The sequence below is a fragment of the Myxine glutinosa genome, chromosome 1 (assembly GCF_964187855.1).
Source record: "Myxine glutinosa chromosome 1, kmMyxGlut1.1, whole genome shotgun sequence".
In the NCBI taxonomy this organism is placed as follows: domain Eukaryota; kingdom Metazoa; phylum Chordata; class Myxini; order Myxiniformes; family Myxinidae; genus Myxine; species Myxine glutinosa.
The window spans coordinates 36,993,685-37,013,598 of NC_136261.1; the positions used below are offsets into that span (position 1 = coordinate 36,993,685).

Below are 19,914 nucleotides of genomic sequence, written 5' to 3' on the forward strand. Positions count from 1 at the left end.
CCTTCCTGGCTGCCTTATAACTTTCATGCTCTGCTGTTTCTGCTCCCTTACCCTTCGCCTTCTGCCACTCCTTGAACTTCTTCCTCTTCTCGTCAATCCTCTTTCCAACTTCATCATCCCACCACCATGTTTCCGAGTACCTCGGTGGTCCTTTTGTCCATCCACATACCTCACCAACGGCTCCCAACAGACTAGCTTTCATCGACATCCAACCACTTTCAAGCTCAACCACATCATCCTCGACCCTACTCAGCCTCTCTTTTAATGCCTCCCTTACTGTCACCTCTTTCAACCTCCACACCTTCATTCTCGGTTGGTACTTCACCCGCCAAGCTCTACTCGCACCTTTCACCCTTACGTCGCAGACAACCAAGTGGTGCTGTGAAACAGCCTCCTCCCCCGGGATCACCTTTGTGTCCCGGAGGTTGCCCCCTATCTCGCCTATGCACCATCAGGTAGTCAACGGTTGTCATCGACCCACCTGACGTGTATGTAACAAGCTTATTATCCTCTTTCTGGAACTGAGTATTACAAATCAACAAATCAGCTCCATCAGCAAACTCCAAAATCCTTTCACCTTCTCCGTTTCTCACACCATATCCGTAACCCCCATGAACTCCGTCAAAACCATCCATACCCCTTCCCACATGTCCATTTAGGTCTCCTCCTACCACAACAACTTCCTCATCTTTCACGTTTTCCATCAGCTTCTCTATCGCACACCAGAACTTGTCCTTTTCTTCATCGCTTCGACCAACCTGCGGAGCATATCCCGAGATGACGTTCACCAAGAGCTTTCCAATCATCATTTTCACCATCATCAACCTATCACTCACTCTCGTCACACTCACCACACTGTCTACAAACTCCTCAGAAAACAGGACACCAACACCATTCACGCCCTCCAGGCACCCTTGCCACATAAACTTGTACAGTGGAACCTTGACTTACGAGTGCCCCAACTTACGAGTTTTTCGAGATACGAGCCATCGCTCGGGCGGTTTATTGCTTTGAGATGCGAGCCGAGATCTGAGTTACGAGCTTTCGCCACCCGGTCACGTGGTTATCTTGCCGTGCAAGTACAGTATCTCTGCCGTATAGCGCTGCATTTTTGTTTTCGCATGTTGGTTATTTTGAGTTTACGCCACCAGGTGGGTTCTGGTCACGTGGTTATCTTGCCGTGCAAGTACAGTATCTCTGCCGTCAACTTGTTCAGAGTGCCGGCGATAGCTCGCCTTCTCTTTGTGGAAAACACGGTACTGAGAAGAAGAAGAGGATGATGTGCTTGGATATAAAACACGCAATCGTCGAAAAACATGAGCGAGGTGTCGAGGAGGACGTATATAACGGCAGAGGAGAAGAGCATGCCAGGCCACAACTTGTGGATATAAAACACGCAATCGTCGTGTTTTATATAAAACTTGTGCTTGGATATAAAACACGCAATCGTCGAAAAACATGAGCGAGGTGCCGAGGAGGACGTATATAACTGCAGAGGAGAAGAGCATGCCAGGCCACAACTTGTTCAGAGTGCCGGCGATAGCTCGCCTTCTCTTTGTGGAAAACACGGTGAGATCCTTAACATCCAACAACTAATGGGACGCAAACGGGGCGCCCAGTTTAGCGGTACACACATTGATGAATCACCCTGCCTGTGATTCACCCATGACAGGTTATAGCTGGGTCGGGATTCAAACCCAGGCTGGACAGTTTAGACTTTAGAGTCAAGTGTGCGTACCTCCAGTCCAGGCCATCCTGCCAACTTGTATGCTGCATACAGGTGAAATATAAAGCACGAGATCTTTTTATATATACTGTATATTTTAAAAAAAATTGGTGTGGTTTTTGGCGGGCTGGAACGGATCAATAGCATTTCAATGCATTTTAATGGGGAAATTTGATTTGAGAAACGAGCAATTTGAGTTACGAGCTCGGTCACAGAACGAATTAAACTCGTAAGTCAAGGTTCCACTGTATTTCTGTCCCTGCCTACCCTTCACCATTCTCACACCACTTCCCTTCCATCTCGTCTCTTGCACACAACATATGTCCTCTTCTTCTGACCAATACTTCCACCACTTCTCCTGATCTCCCTGTCATTGTCCCTACATTCCATGTCCCAAACCTCAGAAACCGATCTCCACTTCGGGCTGTACCCTGCCCATATGTAGTTGTAATTGTCATGGTTCCCTTTTTGAGGCAATGTTTTTATGGCCGGATGCCCTTCCTGACGCAAACCCTCTTATTCGTCTCTTACGACACGCAGGGATACGGTGTACCTATTCTTATCCAGGGTACACACCGGGAGGAAGTCCTAACATCCGAAATAATATTTTGATTATGTACTTAAATTATTTCGTGAGAGTAGATCGTGTTTCCAAGGCAAGGCTTTTTGAGTAGGAGTAATCAAAAGACCCCTGCGAGGTGAAGTAGGACAGACCAAGGATAAAGCCTTTTATGATAGCAAGCCGTTAATTATCTTCAAACGGGAAGTTTTCATTTACCCAAAAACCAGCTTTTCATTCCTGCACTCCTTTGGAGTCCCCTTAGTATGCATGCAAGGTTTGGAGCCACTAGGTTTCATTGTTGTGGAGGTATGTGAGAGACACACTGACTGACTGACTCACTAGAATTTCTTATTATAGATATACATATATAAACACAGGAATGGTGCAAACTGAGTGGGAAGGTCGTACCACTGTCCTGCCCATTGTACTTGCGGCAGTTTTCAAACATAAGCTTCACATCAGCAACCAGAAGCTCCTTGCAAGTGTATGCGCCTGTGCTCAATCGCCGTTCGATCGATGACAGATCCATGGGGTCCTGGTTAAAGATGTAAAAAGAAAACAATTAAAAATACAGATTTATGGGATCCCAGTCACCATCAAACAGAACATCGCTGTGGACTCGATACGAGAGACACATCCTGTAGTGGACATCAGAGCAGAACTATCAACCAAATAAGAAGAGAGGAAATGGCACACACAAACTCGTAGGATACAAGATACATACTCGACATCGTGGTGGAGCGTCCACACTGAGTCTGAGATCGCCAGTTTGAACCGCAGCTGAGTCATACCAAAGATTTAAAAACTGGTACATGCTGCTTCCTTGCTTGTTGCTCAGCCTTGCTTGTTGCTCAGCAACGCAGTATCCCAGTCCAGCTACAAGCGGGATGACAGCTTGTAGCTGGGTCAGGACATTGCGACACCTTTATTCATATTCCCCAACCATTGGCACCCCTTGGGGCATGAACCAAGGGTCAAATTCAAGACAATATTACATTTTCCAGGCATCCATTAGTACGTGCTGCTTTCACGAGTCATACCTAAGATGTTAAAAATGGTACATGCCGCTTCCTTGCTTAACGTTTACAGAATTTAAAAGGATAGAGCATAGACCATCCCCATCGGTTGGCATTTCCATGGGGAGGAGGAAATTCCTTCTGAGAAAATGCTCTGCCGAGTGCAGCGAGAAAAGCGGCGCCATTGTTATGACGTCGCTGGTACCCAGAGTATCCCAGGAAGTGACGGCACTACCCCCAAGCCCATGGCTGTGTTAAGTGGTTGTCTCATCAGTGTGTCCATGTATGTTTGTGTATTTGTGTCAGTTCCATTGCAAGCCTTAGACATTGTATAAAAATAAAAATAAAAACCTTCCAATGTTGATTGCACATAAAAAGTTTCATTAAAAAATGTATTAAAATGTGCACATAATAAAAATTTTCAGTATTTGATATTTTGACCCTACCCCCAAGTGGTGGGGGCAACATGACACTGTTCTTGCACCTTCTTGCCATATGATGATGATAACTACCAAGGGGGGGGGCGGTGTTATGTGCATATCATGTGGATGACGGTGTATTAATATTATTATTATTATCACCTTGACCACCGAAGGCAGACGTGTGTCATGTTTTCACCCCTGTCTGTCTGTCTGTCTGTGAACAGAATATCTCAAAAAGTTAGGGACTGATTTGAATGAAATTTGGTGGAGAGGTTGGGCATGTGACAAGGACGAGATGGTTATATTTTGGTGAAGATCCGGATCCGGATACTGGACTTTTAAAAGAGATTCTTCACCATTGAGAAATAGGGCCAAAAACTATATATAGCATGATATCTCAAAAAGTTATGGACGAGTTATGACTAAACTTGGTGGATGAGTTGGTTAGGTGATGAGAACAAGCCAATTCGATTCTGGTTCAGGACTGGATCCAGATCCAGCCTATTAGTGGGATACAAAACGTAAACTGTTCAGCCTGGCAGAGGTATGCTTTCTACCGAGTGCCGTTCTAGTTATTAGTCTGCAATGGGTACAGTTATTCACACATTCTTGTGGGGTTGACCGGGGGAAGCATGGCCCCAAATCTTTCAGAACCAGCTAGCCAGGCCCGACATTTGACTATGGTTAGGGCAGGAATTTTTTCGATCAAAATTAGTGCAAAATTTCAAACACCGCTAATGTTTCCACAAGTTATCTGGAACTTGGATATTGAGACTTTTGTAGATGTGCCAGTGAATTAGTCAACATACTTTGTTGTGTCTTTGGGTGTACAACTGCTCTGACATGAGTTGTTTTTTTTTACATCTTGATAGGATGTGACTTGTATTTTCTGTTTATACCTTGCAGAACCTACACTTGTCTGATTGACTCAGTCATGCCATTTTCTTAAAGCCATTGGTGTAGTGTCCTTGGTCTTGGGCATTTATAATGATTCGTTCTCCATCCCAGTTGAGCTGACCTCTTCTTAGCCATTCCAAAGAGCCTTCCTTGTCTCCTCCCAATCTGACATATGAATGAATTAATTAATTCCCACTCACTTCAAAGTACGTTGGTGGGTTGTTTTTTCCTCTCCTTTATCAAATTTACTGATATTTTTGCGCATTAAAAAAAAAATTCTTTTCTTTTTGTCACGCGAGTTTCGAACCCAGACCATTAATTATTATGCGGTCCATATAGGCCAAGTGTTCACAGAAATGAAATCAATCTTACCTGCAAGTATGCTGCTTACTCACACCGCGCCTCGCTCTCAGCAAATGCGATTTCCAAGACATGCACATGTATGTGCAGTTGTGGCCAAAAATATTGGCACCCTTGCACTTTTTTCAAATAATGCACCATTTCTTACAGAAAAGTGTTGAAAAAAATTAATAAATTTGGTATCCACATATGTATTTCTTTGGTTTGCAGTGGAACAAAGCAAAAAAAGGTGAAAAAAATACAAAATCTTAGCTTATTCCACACAGAAATCCTAAAATGGCCTGGACAATATTATTGACACCTTTTAGAAGTTTTTTTTTTTTGGATACAAGATCGAGGCTCGTGAAAGAGCTAACATTAATCAAACAAAAAATCAAACACACAAAACATATAAGGGGAGCAGTAGACAAGATGGGGAGAGAGGAGGAAGCACACAAACAACATTTGAGAGCAGGGACATCGGGAGATCTGTGGGAGGGAGAGAGTCCTTGGGGGGAGGAGGCATGGGAAGGGAGGTGGGGGGCGGGGGGGTGGGTGGGAATTGAAGTATAAAACACATTGACACTGCAAGGGCTTCCAGGAAAGAAGTTGGTATTTCAGAAAAGTGGATCTGGGGTGAATTAGTGGGGATAGAAAAGATCAAGGTTTTGGATGGGGGAAGATAAGAGATGGTGGTGGACAGCTGTTTTAAAGACCTGGAGGGAGGAGTGGGATTGAAGAGAGTGAGGGAGTTGGTTCCAGAGGCGGGAGAAAAGAGGAATAAAAGAGTGAAGGTGAGCAGAGAGTTGGCAGTTTAACCATTAGAGGGTTGCTGGCAGATCTTGTGCGACCTGCAGGAATATTTGAGGGACAGAGCACAGAGAGAGCTGGGGGAGCATGGCTGGAGAGGAGTCGGTAGAAGACAGAAAGTTGTTAGAATAATTATATTTCAAGCAGGTGAATCACCATTACTTTGGAATTGAACTCACATGTGGTGAGTTGCAGGTGTCTGCAATATAAAAATCATTCATTCAACCAGTTTGAATAGAGAAAAGGAGTCATTCTGCTGTTTTGTGTCACTGTGTGTACCACAATGAGCATGGAGAAAAGAAAGAAAACCAGAGAATTGTCTGAGAAGGTCAGACACAAGATTGTAGCCAAGCATGGACAATCTCAAGGCTACAGGTCCATCTCCAGAGACCTTGATGTTCCTGTGTCCACCATACACAATGTTATCAGGAAGTTTAAGGCCCATGGCACTGTAGCCAACCTTCCTGGACATGGCCGCAAGAGAAAACTTGATTGAAAATTGCAGCGAAGGATTGTTCGAATGGTGGAGAAAGCACCTCGACCAACTGCCAAACAGATTCAATCTGACCATCAGAAACAAGGTACGACAGTTTCAACTCTCACCATCCGTCTTCCAACTCAATGAAAGGGGGTTCTATGGTAGGAGACCCAGGAGGACACCACTACTGAGAGAGAGAGAGAGAGAGAGACAAAAGAAAGCCCGACTGGAGTTTGCCAAAATACACCTGAACAAGCCAAAATCCTTCTGGGAGAATGTCCTGTGGACAGATGAGACCAAATTAGAGCTTTTTGGGAAAGCACATCATCTCTATGTTTACAGAAAACAAAATGAAGCCTTCAAAGAAAAGAACACCTTCCCTGCAGTCAAACATGGAGGATGTTCAGTGATGTTTTGGAGTTGCTGTGCTGCCTCTGGCACTGGGTGCCTTGAATTTGTGGATGGCATCATGAAATCAGGAGATTACCAAGGCATTTTGGAGCGCAATGTTCAACCCAGTGTCAGAAAGCTGGGTCTCCGTCGAAGGTCATGGGTGTTGCAGCGGGACAGTGACCCCAAACATACTTTAAAAAAGCACACAGGAATGGTTCAAGTCAAAATGCTGGACTGTTCTGAAGTGACCAGCAATGAGTCCAGATCTAAATCCCATTGAAAACCTGTGGGGAGATCTGAAAACAGCAGTTGGGAGAAGGCACCCTTCAAATCTGGGAGAACTGGAGCAGTTTGCACAAGAAGAGTGGGACAAACTGCCAGTAGAGAGGTGTAGGATGCTCATTCATGGCTATAGGAAGCGCTTGACAGCAGTTATTTTGTCCAAAGGCTGTGCTACCAAATTTTAAGTCTTGGGTGTCAATAATTTTGTCATTGCCATTTCTTTTTATTTTCTGATTTCAAAGGATATATTAAGTTATGAATCCAAAAAAGGTTCTTTAATATTAACAGTGAAATAAAGAATTGTGGAGACCAAATACTTTTTGACAATTTCAACATATTTTTCGAGAAAATTGTGAGTTCTTTTAAAAAAGTGCAAGGGTGCCAATATTTTTGGTCACGACTGTACGTTACGTGTACAGTTAAATTAGCCAGTTCTAGCGACAGCAAGCGTTGATACCGATCTCAAGAACAAACTTTCTCGGTAGCTTTAATTGAGCGACTGACAACGTATAGTAGACCTAAGTATTAAAATGGTCTGCACTTGTGTATGCATCTGGAAGGCTGGCAGAAAGTTTTTGAAACCATGGTACAGCCTGGTGTTGGCTTAGCGGTTAGGGTGCCGGCTTGGGATCCTAGGATCCTGGGTTCAAATCCCGGTTGATCGCTGAATTAACGCCAGGGGGGTTGACTCAGCCTGTCATCTTTCCGAGGTTGGCAAATTGAGTACCAGTTCACTGGTAATTCCCTGTGTGTCGCAAGAGGCGACCAACAGGGTTGGCGGCAGGAAGGGCATCCGGCCATAAAACATTGCTTCAAAAAGGGGACCACAGTGCCCGAAAAAGGCCAATCCCTGCTCTGCTGGGAAAAATGGCCTCTAAAGGTGGTTTTAAAGGTGGGACGCTCCAACGGTGTTGGACAGAACTCAGACTCTGGGAGATATTTTCAATGAATTTGCAAATGGCGAGTTCAACCAGGGATTGCCCGTTGACGACAACTAACAGACAGCTCAGGTCAGGAGTGCAGTCCGCATCTATCTAGTACCAGTTCAGTACGTGCAAGCGCACAGTACAGCAGACTGTGCTACTACTGCAGTAGACGTTGACATATCGAATATATGACCAACATCGTTTTTAATGGTATGTGGGATGTGTGTTGGTGGTCGGGCTAGTCTTTGGTCTGGTGGACTTCACCATGTGGTGGCCATCTTGGAATAATTTTTAAAATCTGGAAAATATCAAACAACAAGGTGCCCACCCTCCTTTAAAAAAAAAATTCCCAGACGAGAAACTAACAATTTATCTTCCTTGGCCATCCTCGTTTCCTTACTTTTTTTCGAAATGTGCATGGAATTGTTTTTTTATTCTGTGGACTTGTGTTGTATTAAATACGAGCAGTCCCAGGTCTAGAGTTGGGTACGGTCCAGTAGTGTCTAAGGGGTCGAAAGGGTCCAATCTCTCAAGCATATGGAAAGGGTCTACAAAGGTCCAAGTTCATTGGCCAGTCCGTCCTAATAAAAAGTCCAGTCCTAATAAAGTCCATTTAAAAAGGGTCTGAAGCTCGAAATAGCTAAGTGTCCAAGCTGTCTCATCTGTCTGAAGGGTGTAAGAGGTCTAAAATGGTGTTAAGGTCCAAGGTAACGGGAGTTAAGTGACTTGAGGTTCTAGGGGTCTATAGGGTATAAAAAGTCGAAAGGGTGAAGGGATATGCAGGTATATAAAAGGTCTAAAAGGTAAAAGGGGTCTTAAGAATCGTGGGGTCTCAAGGATCTTGAGGTCTTAAAGGGTTTTTTTTTTTTTTGTATACTGAATCGAGGCTCGTGAAAGAGCTAACATTAACTTCACAAACAAATCGACCAGACAAACAAAATACACAAAAAGAGGGAGCGGAAGACAAGATGGGGAGAAAAGGGGAAGCACACACACACACAACATCTGAGAGCAGGGAGATGTGTGGAAGGGAGAGGGCCCGGGGGGAGGAGGCGTGGGAAGGGGGGGGGGGGCGGGGAGGGAGAAGTATAAAGCACAAGGACACCAAGGACTTCCAGGACAAAAGTTGGTATTTCAAAAAGTGGAATTGGGGTGAAATTAGCGGGGGTAGAAAAGATCAAGGTTTTGGATGGGGGAAGATAAGAGATGGTGGTGAACAGCTGTTTTAAAGACTTGGAGGGTGGAGTGGGATTGAAGAGAGTGAGGGAGTTTGTTCCAGAGGCGGGAGAAAAGAGGCATGAAGGAGTGAAGGTGAGTAGAGAGTCTTGATTTTGGCAGTTTAACCAAAAGAGGGTTGCAGGCAGATCTTGTGCGACCTGTAGGAATATTTGCGGGACAGAGCCCAGAGAGAGCTGGGGGGGCAAGGCCAGAGAGGAGTCGGTAGAAGACAGAAAGACCACCAACCTGCCTGCGGTGAGTGAGTGAGAGGCCCTTGGAGTTAGATTCATCGCGGGAGATTCCAATGATTCTGAAAGGTCTTCAGGTTCTTTTAAAGGTTCTTCAGGTTCTTGGTTATCCCCCAAATTTAAAAATAAAAAACGTGGTGGGAGGGGAGGGGGCGGGGGGAAGGAGGACTTAGAATTGGGTCCATCCATCAGTCACACTATCCTTTCCTAAGTCGATGGACAGAAATTCACCAAACTTGGTCGTTATGATGACCACATGGCAAGAATGTGCAAAACCAGTGTCATTTTTGGCTCCACCCCTGGGTCAAAAGGTCAAATACAAAAAAAATGCAATTACGGGCACAATTTTTAATGAAACTTTGCATGTGCAATCAACATTGGGAGACGCATGAAATATGTCATGGTTATTTGGATTTGACGCCCGGTTCATGCCCCAAGTCAAGACAGTTCAGATTCATTAGTCTGTGGTGTACCTGATAAGCATAAAATGTCTTGAAAACATCGGGTTTCCTCCAAAATATCTTTCAGTTTAGTGTTAAATAACGGCAGCAACTGTTTGAAAAGGTCATTGTATGTTGGACAGAATTGACTGAATAAATTGTGGTTATAATAATTTCTGCTTCCTGTAGGTGTGTCCCACGAAACACCACAATAAGCTATTTATACACCATAACAGAGTTTTTCCAAGATGAAAACCCACTTGGGAGAAAGGAAGGGATGGATAGGTGAGGGGGTGTGATCGCCACAACATCCGTCGTGTGGCCCCTCATCACCCTGGCAAGTTTGCTTGTTTGGGCAAGTGACGACCGAATGTATTAGTCAAATGGATACAGACAGACACTAAATTGCATATTTTAGTATGATGGCTCCCACTCTCTGCTCGACTTGATCGCGCCCAACTAACCCTCCTATCTTTCCTGCTCTTCAGATCATGGACTCTTGAAAGTTAGTACGGAGGTAACCAAGTAGTCAAGTCAGTTAATGAGCAATCAATCAATCGAAGTTCAGGTTATAAACGTCTGACAAGTGTTCATTCAATGTACCTTTATAATATTGTAGTAATTCGGTGCGCACATCTCATCCACTGGCTCCAAGAATGGCCAAGCATCACTGTGCAACTTCACAGCATCTAGGACTGACGGAGAGAAAGGGTCATACTTTGCGGAGCTTGTACGGAAGGCAAAAGAAGATTATCAGCTACACTTAAAAGAAGGAAAAATCAACCGTACAGAAGATTAGCCATACAAAATTATCATTGACAGTGAAAACCTATTACAGGTAAATTGTCATCGTGACGGCACCGTGGAAAATAATCTCCTTTCAGAGATTCAAAGACGTTATTGTCCCTTAAAACACTTTGCAGAATAACTATTCATTCGCCCTCTCTCCCTCTCTCCCTCTCTCCCTCTCTCCCTCTTTCCCTCTCTCTCTATATATATATATATACAGAGCATTGGATCTGCCGAATCAGTGTCTGGCGAGTGTTTCAATCCTGGACAGATTGCCACTCTGACGCAGCATACCTTTCTATTCTTCTTCGTCTACTTCAGTCTGCTCTTAATCAAATGCCAAAGCCAAATTCCTCTCGATCAAACAATGCTGTGTGTCATTCCCGTCTCCAGGCCTATATTCTTCTTCAAAATGTTGATGTAGTTGAGAGCTGGTCTAGCCTGCTTCGGCCTTCCATATTTAGGTGTCCAGAGTACAAGATTGGAAGCAGGATCGTTTTTTGCGACAGAAGCAGTGCCCAGCAATCCTGAGACTTTTTCTAATTTTAACCAACACCCTTGGAATGGAACCTCTTTTTGTCCTCTTTTATTTGTTCTATGTTGCTCTTCATTTGTCCTCTTTTATTTGATCGATGTTGCTCTTTATTTGTCCTATGTTGAGACCAATTGACACTGAAAGCTAAATGAAGAAGTAGAGTATGGCATTCATCAAGTCGCTTCTCGTGGGTCACCGTGAGCGTCCGTGCTTCTCTTCAATAAAAGCAGGATGGGCTTGACTGTCGCAATGAACAGTTCTTTGATATGCCGAGAGGGTGTCATTCTTGAAAGTTTTCTTGCAAGTTCTCCATGTGAAAGCCTTCCTTTGTTGGCAAGATGCAGGATACCAGCAAGAGATTATTGCTGCAATCATTGTGTGGGCGTTAACAGGACACAGAGACAAGTTAACCATTTGCATTAGAAAATGAAGACCACGGCGGGGAGCTGAGCGATGAGAAGGCGGGAAACGGAAACGGATAACATCCATAAGGAGATGACGCAACATCTCCAAGATAGATTCTCTCCAGAGCTCAAATCATGTTCGGTAGTTGTACTTTGAGTCGCGTATTCATCTTCCCACGTTCGATGGATGAGACACTCACACCAGGCTGTTTCACATCACAGTCTGAACTTAAATAATCTTCTTCGAAGGGATTATGAAAGGGATTCAGAAAATTTATCCTATTCATATGAAAGGGATTCGTGTGCAAGGAAATGTATATTGTTTGACGAATGGTCCTCCCACCAAGGAGCCACAAACTAAACCCAGTAGCCAAGTCTAATACATTTTAGATGCACCATGGTGAATAGCAGGGATCATTTATAGCACCAAAGAGAATAAAACATATAAATAAAAATAGAAAAATAAACTTGTTTCACCAAAAGTTACAATTCCACAAGTCATTGATTTCCACCAATTGGAAGGCTACACCAGGCAATAGAACCAGTGACATATTGGTAACTTCTTCTTTCTTAATGCCCCCAATTATTTACACCTTTTCGGGTTGGCCGATGGGACAGTTTTTGGCCAAAGCCTTTCACGAACTGGCTGGCCAGGCCTGACATTCAACTGGCAGGACTCGACTGCAATTTGTTCAGTGTGCCAGCGATAACTCGCTTACTCTTCATGAAGGACACCATGGGATCTCTAACATCATGCAGTTAATGGTGACACAAGGTACACCCAGTTTAAGGTCCCCCTGAGGAAGGGGCATATGGATCGCTCGAGATACAATCCCAGGCTAGATAGCTCAGAGTTGTGTGTGCATACCTCTAGGCCATCCTGCCAGTCCACATATTAATACACAACCGAGGGTATTAAAAGAGAGAGAAAAAAAACTTCACTTATTTTTTAACCAATTTTTCCCTTACCTTTATGTATCGCAATATTTTCTTCTTCTTTCTCAAAGCTGGAAAAAAAAATAATAATGAATTCTCGGTAATCACCATTTCAAAGTTTCTAGCCGACAACAGATAAGCAGCGATGAGTGACCTTTCTCGAGGATCCAAACTTTGGGATTGAGGAGACAATGGAGCAACTTGAGGTAGAATGGGAGTCGTGCAAGTAGTCCAGGAATCCTCCTCATCCTGGTGGGTTCGGAGCAATCGGAGTGCAGCTCGCTCCGCTGTGGGAACAGGTATACCAAGCCATACTCTGGACTTGCTCTGCAGGATTCCCCAATAAGGCTTAAGCTGTTTTCAACATCTCAAAAATACGTGGCACACTCTCTCACCTCTTTTCACACTGACTCGTCTCTTCTTCCGTCCGACCTCTCGAGTTCCGGACATCTGCCGCAGCTCCCTCTTAAGGCATCGCCTGGTCCGTTCCCCATCCACGCGATCGAGTCGAATTATCCGTTCCTGCACAACGCGACACAATGCCACATCAGAGCCCCAATATAAAGCACAGCAATGGGGCCCGAAAAATTAGTCCTATTTGCCGTTACGACATGCTGCGATGCACATCAAGCAGCTTTCTCATGTCTCCTCTGTCCTTATGTTGAGCCTCAACAACCCATCACTCTCGACTACAATGCCACAACGCCTTCAATTTTAAAATCCACAATTTTCCTCAATGATGTCCAGTTCAATCTGATCCTCAACGGGGTGGCCTGGTAATGTTCCCTACCTGAATCCCGACCTCATGATGTGGGGAAGCCAGGTTCAAATCCTACATCCTCTATATATATCTCCATTGTCTACTAATGTCCTTGCAATTTATTGCGGTAAATGATGGTGTTTATCTGGAATGAACCGTTTTCTCGCTTTTTAGTGATTTATGTGATGTTACATGAAGTCTATTTTGTTATCGTTACTTATTTTGTAGGTCTTTGAAAGTCCAGTCAGTAAGCCCAATTCTTCCAAAAAGGAATGTCGAAAGTTTTGCATACAAATGCAACATTATTATTTGCTTTTCCAATTGCAAAAATAACACTGTGTTTGAAGCTGTTTTAAATAATAATGTGTTTTCCTTATTTCACCACTGGTAAGTTTAATTACTTGTGTAAAGTTGAAACCATGGTAAAGTCCCAGGGAGCCAAATATTTTTGGAGTGAATGGATAAACGCAAGGGGCCATAAAAACATAATTAAAAGCAGGACATATAAGAACATGAGAGGGCATTAACTCAGGAATACTTCAGCAACCAAATTAGCACCATCGTGCATGCACATGCGGAAGTTTACAGGTTCAAAAACAGTTTTTACATCATTTTGAAACATTCGGTAATGTGCCACACAGTGTTATGATTGAAAATGTACACTGCCACCCCCCCCCCCCCACCCCCACCCTACTTAGAAATCGCTCTTATACAATACTGCCCCCCACTTCCCCTTTATTCCGTTCGTCAAAGCAAAAGGGCAAATTGTTATATCGTAAATACATATTTCTTCAGTGGAATATTTAGCTCTTTATATCATTAGTGACTTCACAGAAAGCGTGATCTAAATCATTAACTCATTGACATAGTGTAATATTATTCATGGAAGCACAATCGAAACAGGAAGTGGATATCCCACAGGTCATGGTTTATTACGGTCGGTCGTTTCAACTCTTAATTACTCAAGTAGCCTAATTGTGTTAATAAATTATCTTAAATTAGTTATTTTCTTTGTGAAGCATCGTATATGCGCATACATCCAAATGGCGAGATGTCATATATTTAAGTTAAAATTGTGGGTGGAGCCAGGCAAGCTGTCCAATCAATCGGTGGGAAGGATTGTTACAGAAACAAACACACACACACACACACACACACACACACACACACACACACACACACACACACACACACACACACACACACACACGTATTACAATATTATATAAGATTCCGACCGGGCCCTGGCACATTATTTCTATTTGTACAATTTTCTCGATTTTCCAGGAGTTTCAAGATCTTGGACAAGTTTGTTTTTATTTTAATTTATTATTATTATTATTTTTAGAACTTTCCAGTACTGAAAAATGTTTTTTCATTTTTCCAGGAATTTCAAGGACTGTGCAAACCCTGCCTGTATGTGATTTATGTACATCTCTACCGTGACCCTTGGATCACTGTGAAACAAAATAAATAATTATAATATAGATTGCTGCTGCTCTATTGTAGATAGCTCAACCTCCCTCCTCAATCTCCTCTGTTTTATGCTTTCATGTAAAAGCCATGCCAAGACATCCCTCAGAACGAAAGGATTGGTCTACGGTGTCCAACTACCAAGATTGTCCTGATAGTGCAGAACCGGGAACAAACTATGAAGCACAACTACAAAGTCATCTAATAGCCCTCACGCTTCAAACCCTGGCTCCGTGGAAGAATGTACTTTACATCGATACTGGCATTACCAAATCAAGATCACTTGCCAAATATATGGAAAATTTGCGAGCAAGTGTCCACAACCAGACTGTAGATTAGCACCAGCAGGCAAGGGTGCTCAACACAGTGCACTACGCCATTCGCCGTTATAGAACTTCCACTTCGGAAAAATCATCGGAATTGTAAACGCCAAATGGATGTTTTTTATTTGTAAAACTTCCTGCCTTTTGTTGCACACCAAGGTAAAATAGAATGAACTTTTTTTGTCTACTTGGCCTATCACTTCCAACCTTAATCACAAGGACAGTAGTATGTCATTCAGAAGACGTTTTTAATTGGCCGAGCGCAACACCACTACATGGTGCGGACCAAAGGACTAAGCACATTAATGAGGAGAGAGCGAAACATCTACACGGAATGAAAGTGCTGTCAAAATTACCGCACCAGACTCCAGAAGCGTCACTAAATTTTGAACGAATATCAGAAATGTAACAGTTACAATGTCTTCTGCAGCCGCAGCACTTCACCCTACTCAATGACAGCAGTTTGGGAGTTTGCCCCGTGTCTTTAGATTTAAACGTCTTATGATGATTGGATGGAAAATGTGGCTGGCATTCCAAAAAGTCCATTTTATACAGGCACGGGACATCAGAAATAAACTGTCGCAATCTCGCTTCCTGCGCCTAATTATCTCTGCCTGATCTGAATCTTTCACAATCTAACCACTTAAGAAGTTGTCTATTCGTTTTAAACTTCTGGCCAAATTTGCAAATATAATCAGCTCATGTCCAAACAAGCCCTGATCCTGATGAACGTATAAAATGGAACACCTACCATAGAACCACAGAAGTGCAGAAGCATATTGCAACCCTAACTTTCCTAAGGTTCCCTTCATGGCCACAAAAAATGGAGACCACAAGAAGCTTGAAAAATATCCCAACAAAGTCAACCAAAATAGAAGTGAAAAAGGTATCGAGATGAAGGAACGAGCACATCCGATTCCAGCCTTATAATTAAAAGCTCATCACAATCATGTTAATGGGGGAAAGAGAAAAGCGTAAAGCATGGCGGTTTCAGCGCTGCAAGCAACATCCGTAAAGGCCAGGTTATTTGGCACGAATGTAATGACAGAGCAAAATGGAGGGATGCAAGGAAACCAAGCAAGCTGGCAATGCAGAAGCCACCTTACACCATGAGCGTACATTCCATCGATTACACTGTCGTCTGTCATTCAAACGTTAAGTGCAGCGTTATTGCAGCCAACAAGCAAAAGGAAAATGGAAATTGGCAGCAGCAGAGTCCCAAAAGCATGATGGGAAACTCGAGGGTGAGATCGGCCATGGGGATGGAGGTAGCCGACACGTGCCTGGTCCTCCTGGCAGACGCGTTTGATGGTGAGACGATCCGATGTGCGACGGGGAACCGACCCGCCTGGTAACTTGAGCTGTTGCTTCACTTGCTGTCGCTTCATCTCCTCCTGGAGGGCCACAGCCATATTGGTGGAAAGGTAACCTCACTTTTAGCCAAACGTTTGGCGAAAAATGAAATAAAAGAATGTAGACGCGATTAGCATTTTAAAAACGTTGATGTTTGGGATTCCATCTCAGCCTTCGTACCCACCTTTCTTCTCCCCCAGCCCTTCCCATTGCCTCCCCAACTTCTTCAGTCACAAAACTCAACGATGACAATAAATAAATAAAGAAAAGGGTGAGGTAGGCTTACAAGAAGCTGGACCAACCGGTCCTGAAAGTGGGAAGTGGGGCAGCTCTGCACACCTTCTCATCAATGTAGGTCTGCACCGTGGGGATGAGCTGCTGAAGAGCATGGTACAGGCGACGATCCCACCGGGAACGGCTGTCCTTAAACTGCTCGATAAGCTGATACCAGTCCTCCAACCTCTCACACACCAATGACCAACAACAAGGGCCAGTCAAGCCCCATGGCACTGCCAATGTACAAAAGGGCAAAGAGGTACATGGGGTTGAGTTAAGGGGGATGCATTAAAGATTAAAGAGAATAAGTTACCTTATTATTGTGGGATAAAGAATAATATCTCATCAAATAGGTCCCAAAACAAACTTTCCAAACCAAGAGAAACCAAGAGAAACCAAAATCAAGTGAGACACGACACCGTATTTTGTCAGGACAAAAAGAAAACCAATCACAAACTCAACAAGATGAAAATGGATAATAAAAATAAACCTCTCTCATCTCTCCTGTGTTCTCGTTTCTTCTTCTTCCTCATTCTTCTTTTCTCTTCCCAATCAGAGTCCCCTGAATCATCTTTGCTCTCAGCCCCAGAATCGCTGGGAAAAAACATACAAAGATAATATAAACGTATCGAGAAAGATTTCAAAAGTTTTTCGGTGGTCAAACCTCTCAAAAGGTGACAAGTTGAGCACCAATTCAACAACTTGATCTACATGCTACAAATCTTCTCCCAAAATATACGAATAGGCTAAAGAGTTCATCGAACATCTCAACCTCGCTGTCTTAAGAAACAAGGGCCTAGGTGGGGTCTGCGAGCAGAAAATTTGATTGGTCATGATGACGTAAAATAACGTAATATTTTGTTCAAGTACTGCGAAACCGAAGGATTTTGAAAGTGTCAAAAAAGGGATTGGTGTTCTAGTATACAATTAATTGAAACAAAATAAAGACTAAGTGTTGTGGACAAAAAAAAATGGAAGTTTATCGCCATTGATGCAGTTTCTTTGACACCACCTTATTTAACACGTTACATTAGTTATTCACCCGTTGTTTGTCTCCTTTCTGACGTCCCTAGAGACAACACGTTTCCTGTTTGGAATGATTTTCAATTTTGTTTGACTCCCAAACAGACAGAGTAAAATAAAGAAAGAAATAAATAAAATCGCACCCATATCCAAAGGAAGTGGTTCAGTTTGGCATTTTAAATATGAAATGAATGAAACCCTTTAGAATTAAGCACGGTGGGTTAGAAAGGTTCTTCATTTTCAACGGACAGACAAAGCCAAATATTGAAGCGGCTTCACCGCTTTAAAAAAAATCTATATATCTATCTCTCTATATCCATCCATCCATCCATCCATCCATCCATCCCTCCCTCTCTCTCTCTCTCTCTCTCTCTCTCTCTCTCCATGCATGCATGATCAGGATGAATTGAGAACAAAAATACTGCTAAACTACTGGTTTGTGTTCTGATTCGTGTTCAAAATTAAACATTCAATCGAAATCAAGTTGTTCCTAGATCATAAACCGACGCTTGTAGACAAACGGGTGGACAGACAGAAGTGAACCAATTGCTTAACTTTGCATTTTTTTCTTCTATTCGTTTTTTTCTTTTCACATTTTGGTAATAAACCGTGTCCACGAAGCAGAAGTTAAGATGCAACCAACTCATGGACTTGTGAAAGGAAAAGATTTCTGATGAAGTCAAATGTTTCAGCGATTGAACAGCCTTTGTCAGGGCCCGAGTTTCTTTCTGGATTGCGGTCGCCATTAATCACCAATAACACTCCCACTTCAGCAGCTACTCTTCAATCAATCCTGAGTACGCAGATAATCTGCGGGTATTCCACCGATGCAGTGCCTTATTGCAAAGAACACACAAGGCAGTTTGCCATGGCAAAGCCAGTGGCGTCGGGATTTGAACCTGCAATCACATTTTAACACACACTACAGCTCAGACAGTTGAGTAAACCCAGCAACTGCTTCACATGCCAAATACGACAAAACCCACCAGATAAACAATAGTCAAACAGTGCGTGTGCCTTTTCAAGCTTGTGTCGTTGTTACGACAAACTCAACTACAAAGCTACAATGAGCAGCCAGTTCTCATCTCAAATCCAGGTATCCATTGCCATTCACCCACCTTTCTTTGAAGCATTTCAGTTTCCGTTTTGACTTTTTATGTTTGCCTCGTTTCCTGCAACAGAGGGACAAGCAGGCAATGAGGTGGTGGTGGTGGTGTTGGAGTCCCGTATGCTCTTTCGCGAAGCAATGCTCACAACAAGCCGTTAACAATTCTGTGGCTAAGAACCAATCCTTGCAAAGGTGGCGATTCCATCACAGATTGGGAATCAAGCACATACTCCAGGTTGACAAGGCAACAAAGCTTTACCCACTCCACCGCTGAGTCACTCCTATGGGCAACAACGCCATAAAAATGTTTGTTCGCAGGTCAAGTGTGAGAGCCTTCCCCTCCTTAATGGTGGCTGCCCCATGACCGATAGATCAAAAGACACTTAAAAATCTCTCCACCCCCTCCTTCCACCCTCATTTGCATGGATAATAGTGTGGGGGGGGGGGGGGGGTTGATGTTAACCGCCTGTGCCACAGTGAAGTGGCTTACTGGACCCTGCTGCAATCAGGGTTGGGGGGGGGGGGGTGAGGGGAGGGTGGTGGGTGATTATTAGCCACCACACAAAATATATTTGCCCAACCTCCCCCACTACCTCACCGCCATCCCTCTCACCCCAGGATTCTCCCTGAGGGAGCAAGTGGTTCTTGTCCATAAAACACACTACAATGACAAATTCCCATGTGCTACTAAGGAACATCGAACAAGGGCTTTCCAACAATGGCGAATTAATGTATGCGACCTCTCAAAGTTGGGACATCATCAGCGCATTTGTAAGACCCACATAGCAGGAGGGTGGTAGGACTGGTCATATAAAGCATTGCTTGCGCCTCGGCCCAGTCATTACGAGAGCAACACGAGAGAGGGGAGCAGACCAAGTCAGCACTAAAATGATACGAGAGAGGAGTGGATCAAGAGAGACCAGCCAAAGAGAGACCTGACAAAGGGAGATCAAGGGGGACATGCGATGAGCCAGACCTGAGAGACCTGCCAGTCAGTAGGAGATCACACGCAAGAACAAGACACCACAAAAATCAGAACAATCAAAGCTCTCCTTTTCTCCCGGATTTTCGGCCTGGGACTTGCACAGCCATCTACGCAGCAGCGGATGGTCAAGGGTGACCCACATAGGGAGACGGTCTCGCGAGCGTGCAATACGAAATAAATGTGTCCGGTCAT

At 43.7% G+C, this 19,914-nt stretch overlaps 1 protein-coding gene across 1 annotated transcript in view; it reads right to left on the reverse strand.

Moving 5' to 3' along the window:
• CECR2 (CECR2 histone acetyl-lysine reader) overlaps positions 1-19,914 on the reverse strand; it is an 85,315-nt gene that overhangs the window by 23,568 nt on the left and 41,833 nt on the right. Inside the window, exons 5-13 of the mRNA XM_068109613.2 lie at positions 18,748-18,801; positions 17,097-17,200; positions 16,670-16,839; positions 16,261-16,371; positions 12,817-12,943; positions 12,576-12,708; positions 12,455-12,492; positions 10,361-10,452; positions 2,697-2,823 (exon numbers count right to left, since the gene is read on the reverse strand). Coding sequence (XP_067965714.2) covers positions 2,697-2,823; positions 10,361-10,452; positions 12,455-12,492; positions 12,576-12,708; positions 12,817-12,943; positions 16,261-16,371; positions 16,670-16,839; positions 17,097-17,200; positions 18,748-18,801 — 956 coding nt within the window. The remainder of the gene's footprint in view (positions 1-2,696; positions 2,824-10,360; positions 10,453-12,454; positions 12,493-12,575; positions 12,709-12,816; positions 12,944-16,260; positions 16,372-16,669; positions 16,840-17,096; positions 17,201-18,747; positions 18,802-19,914) is intronic.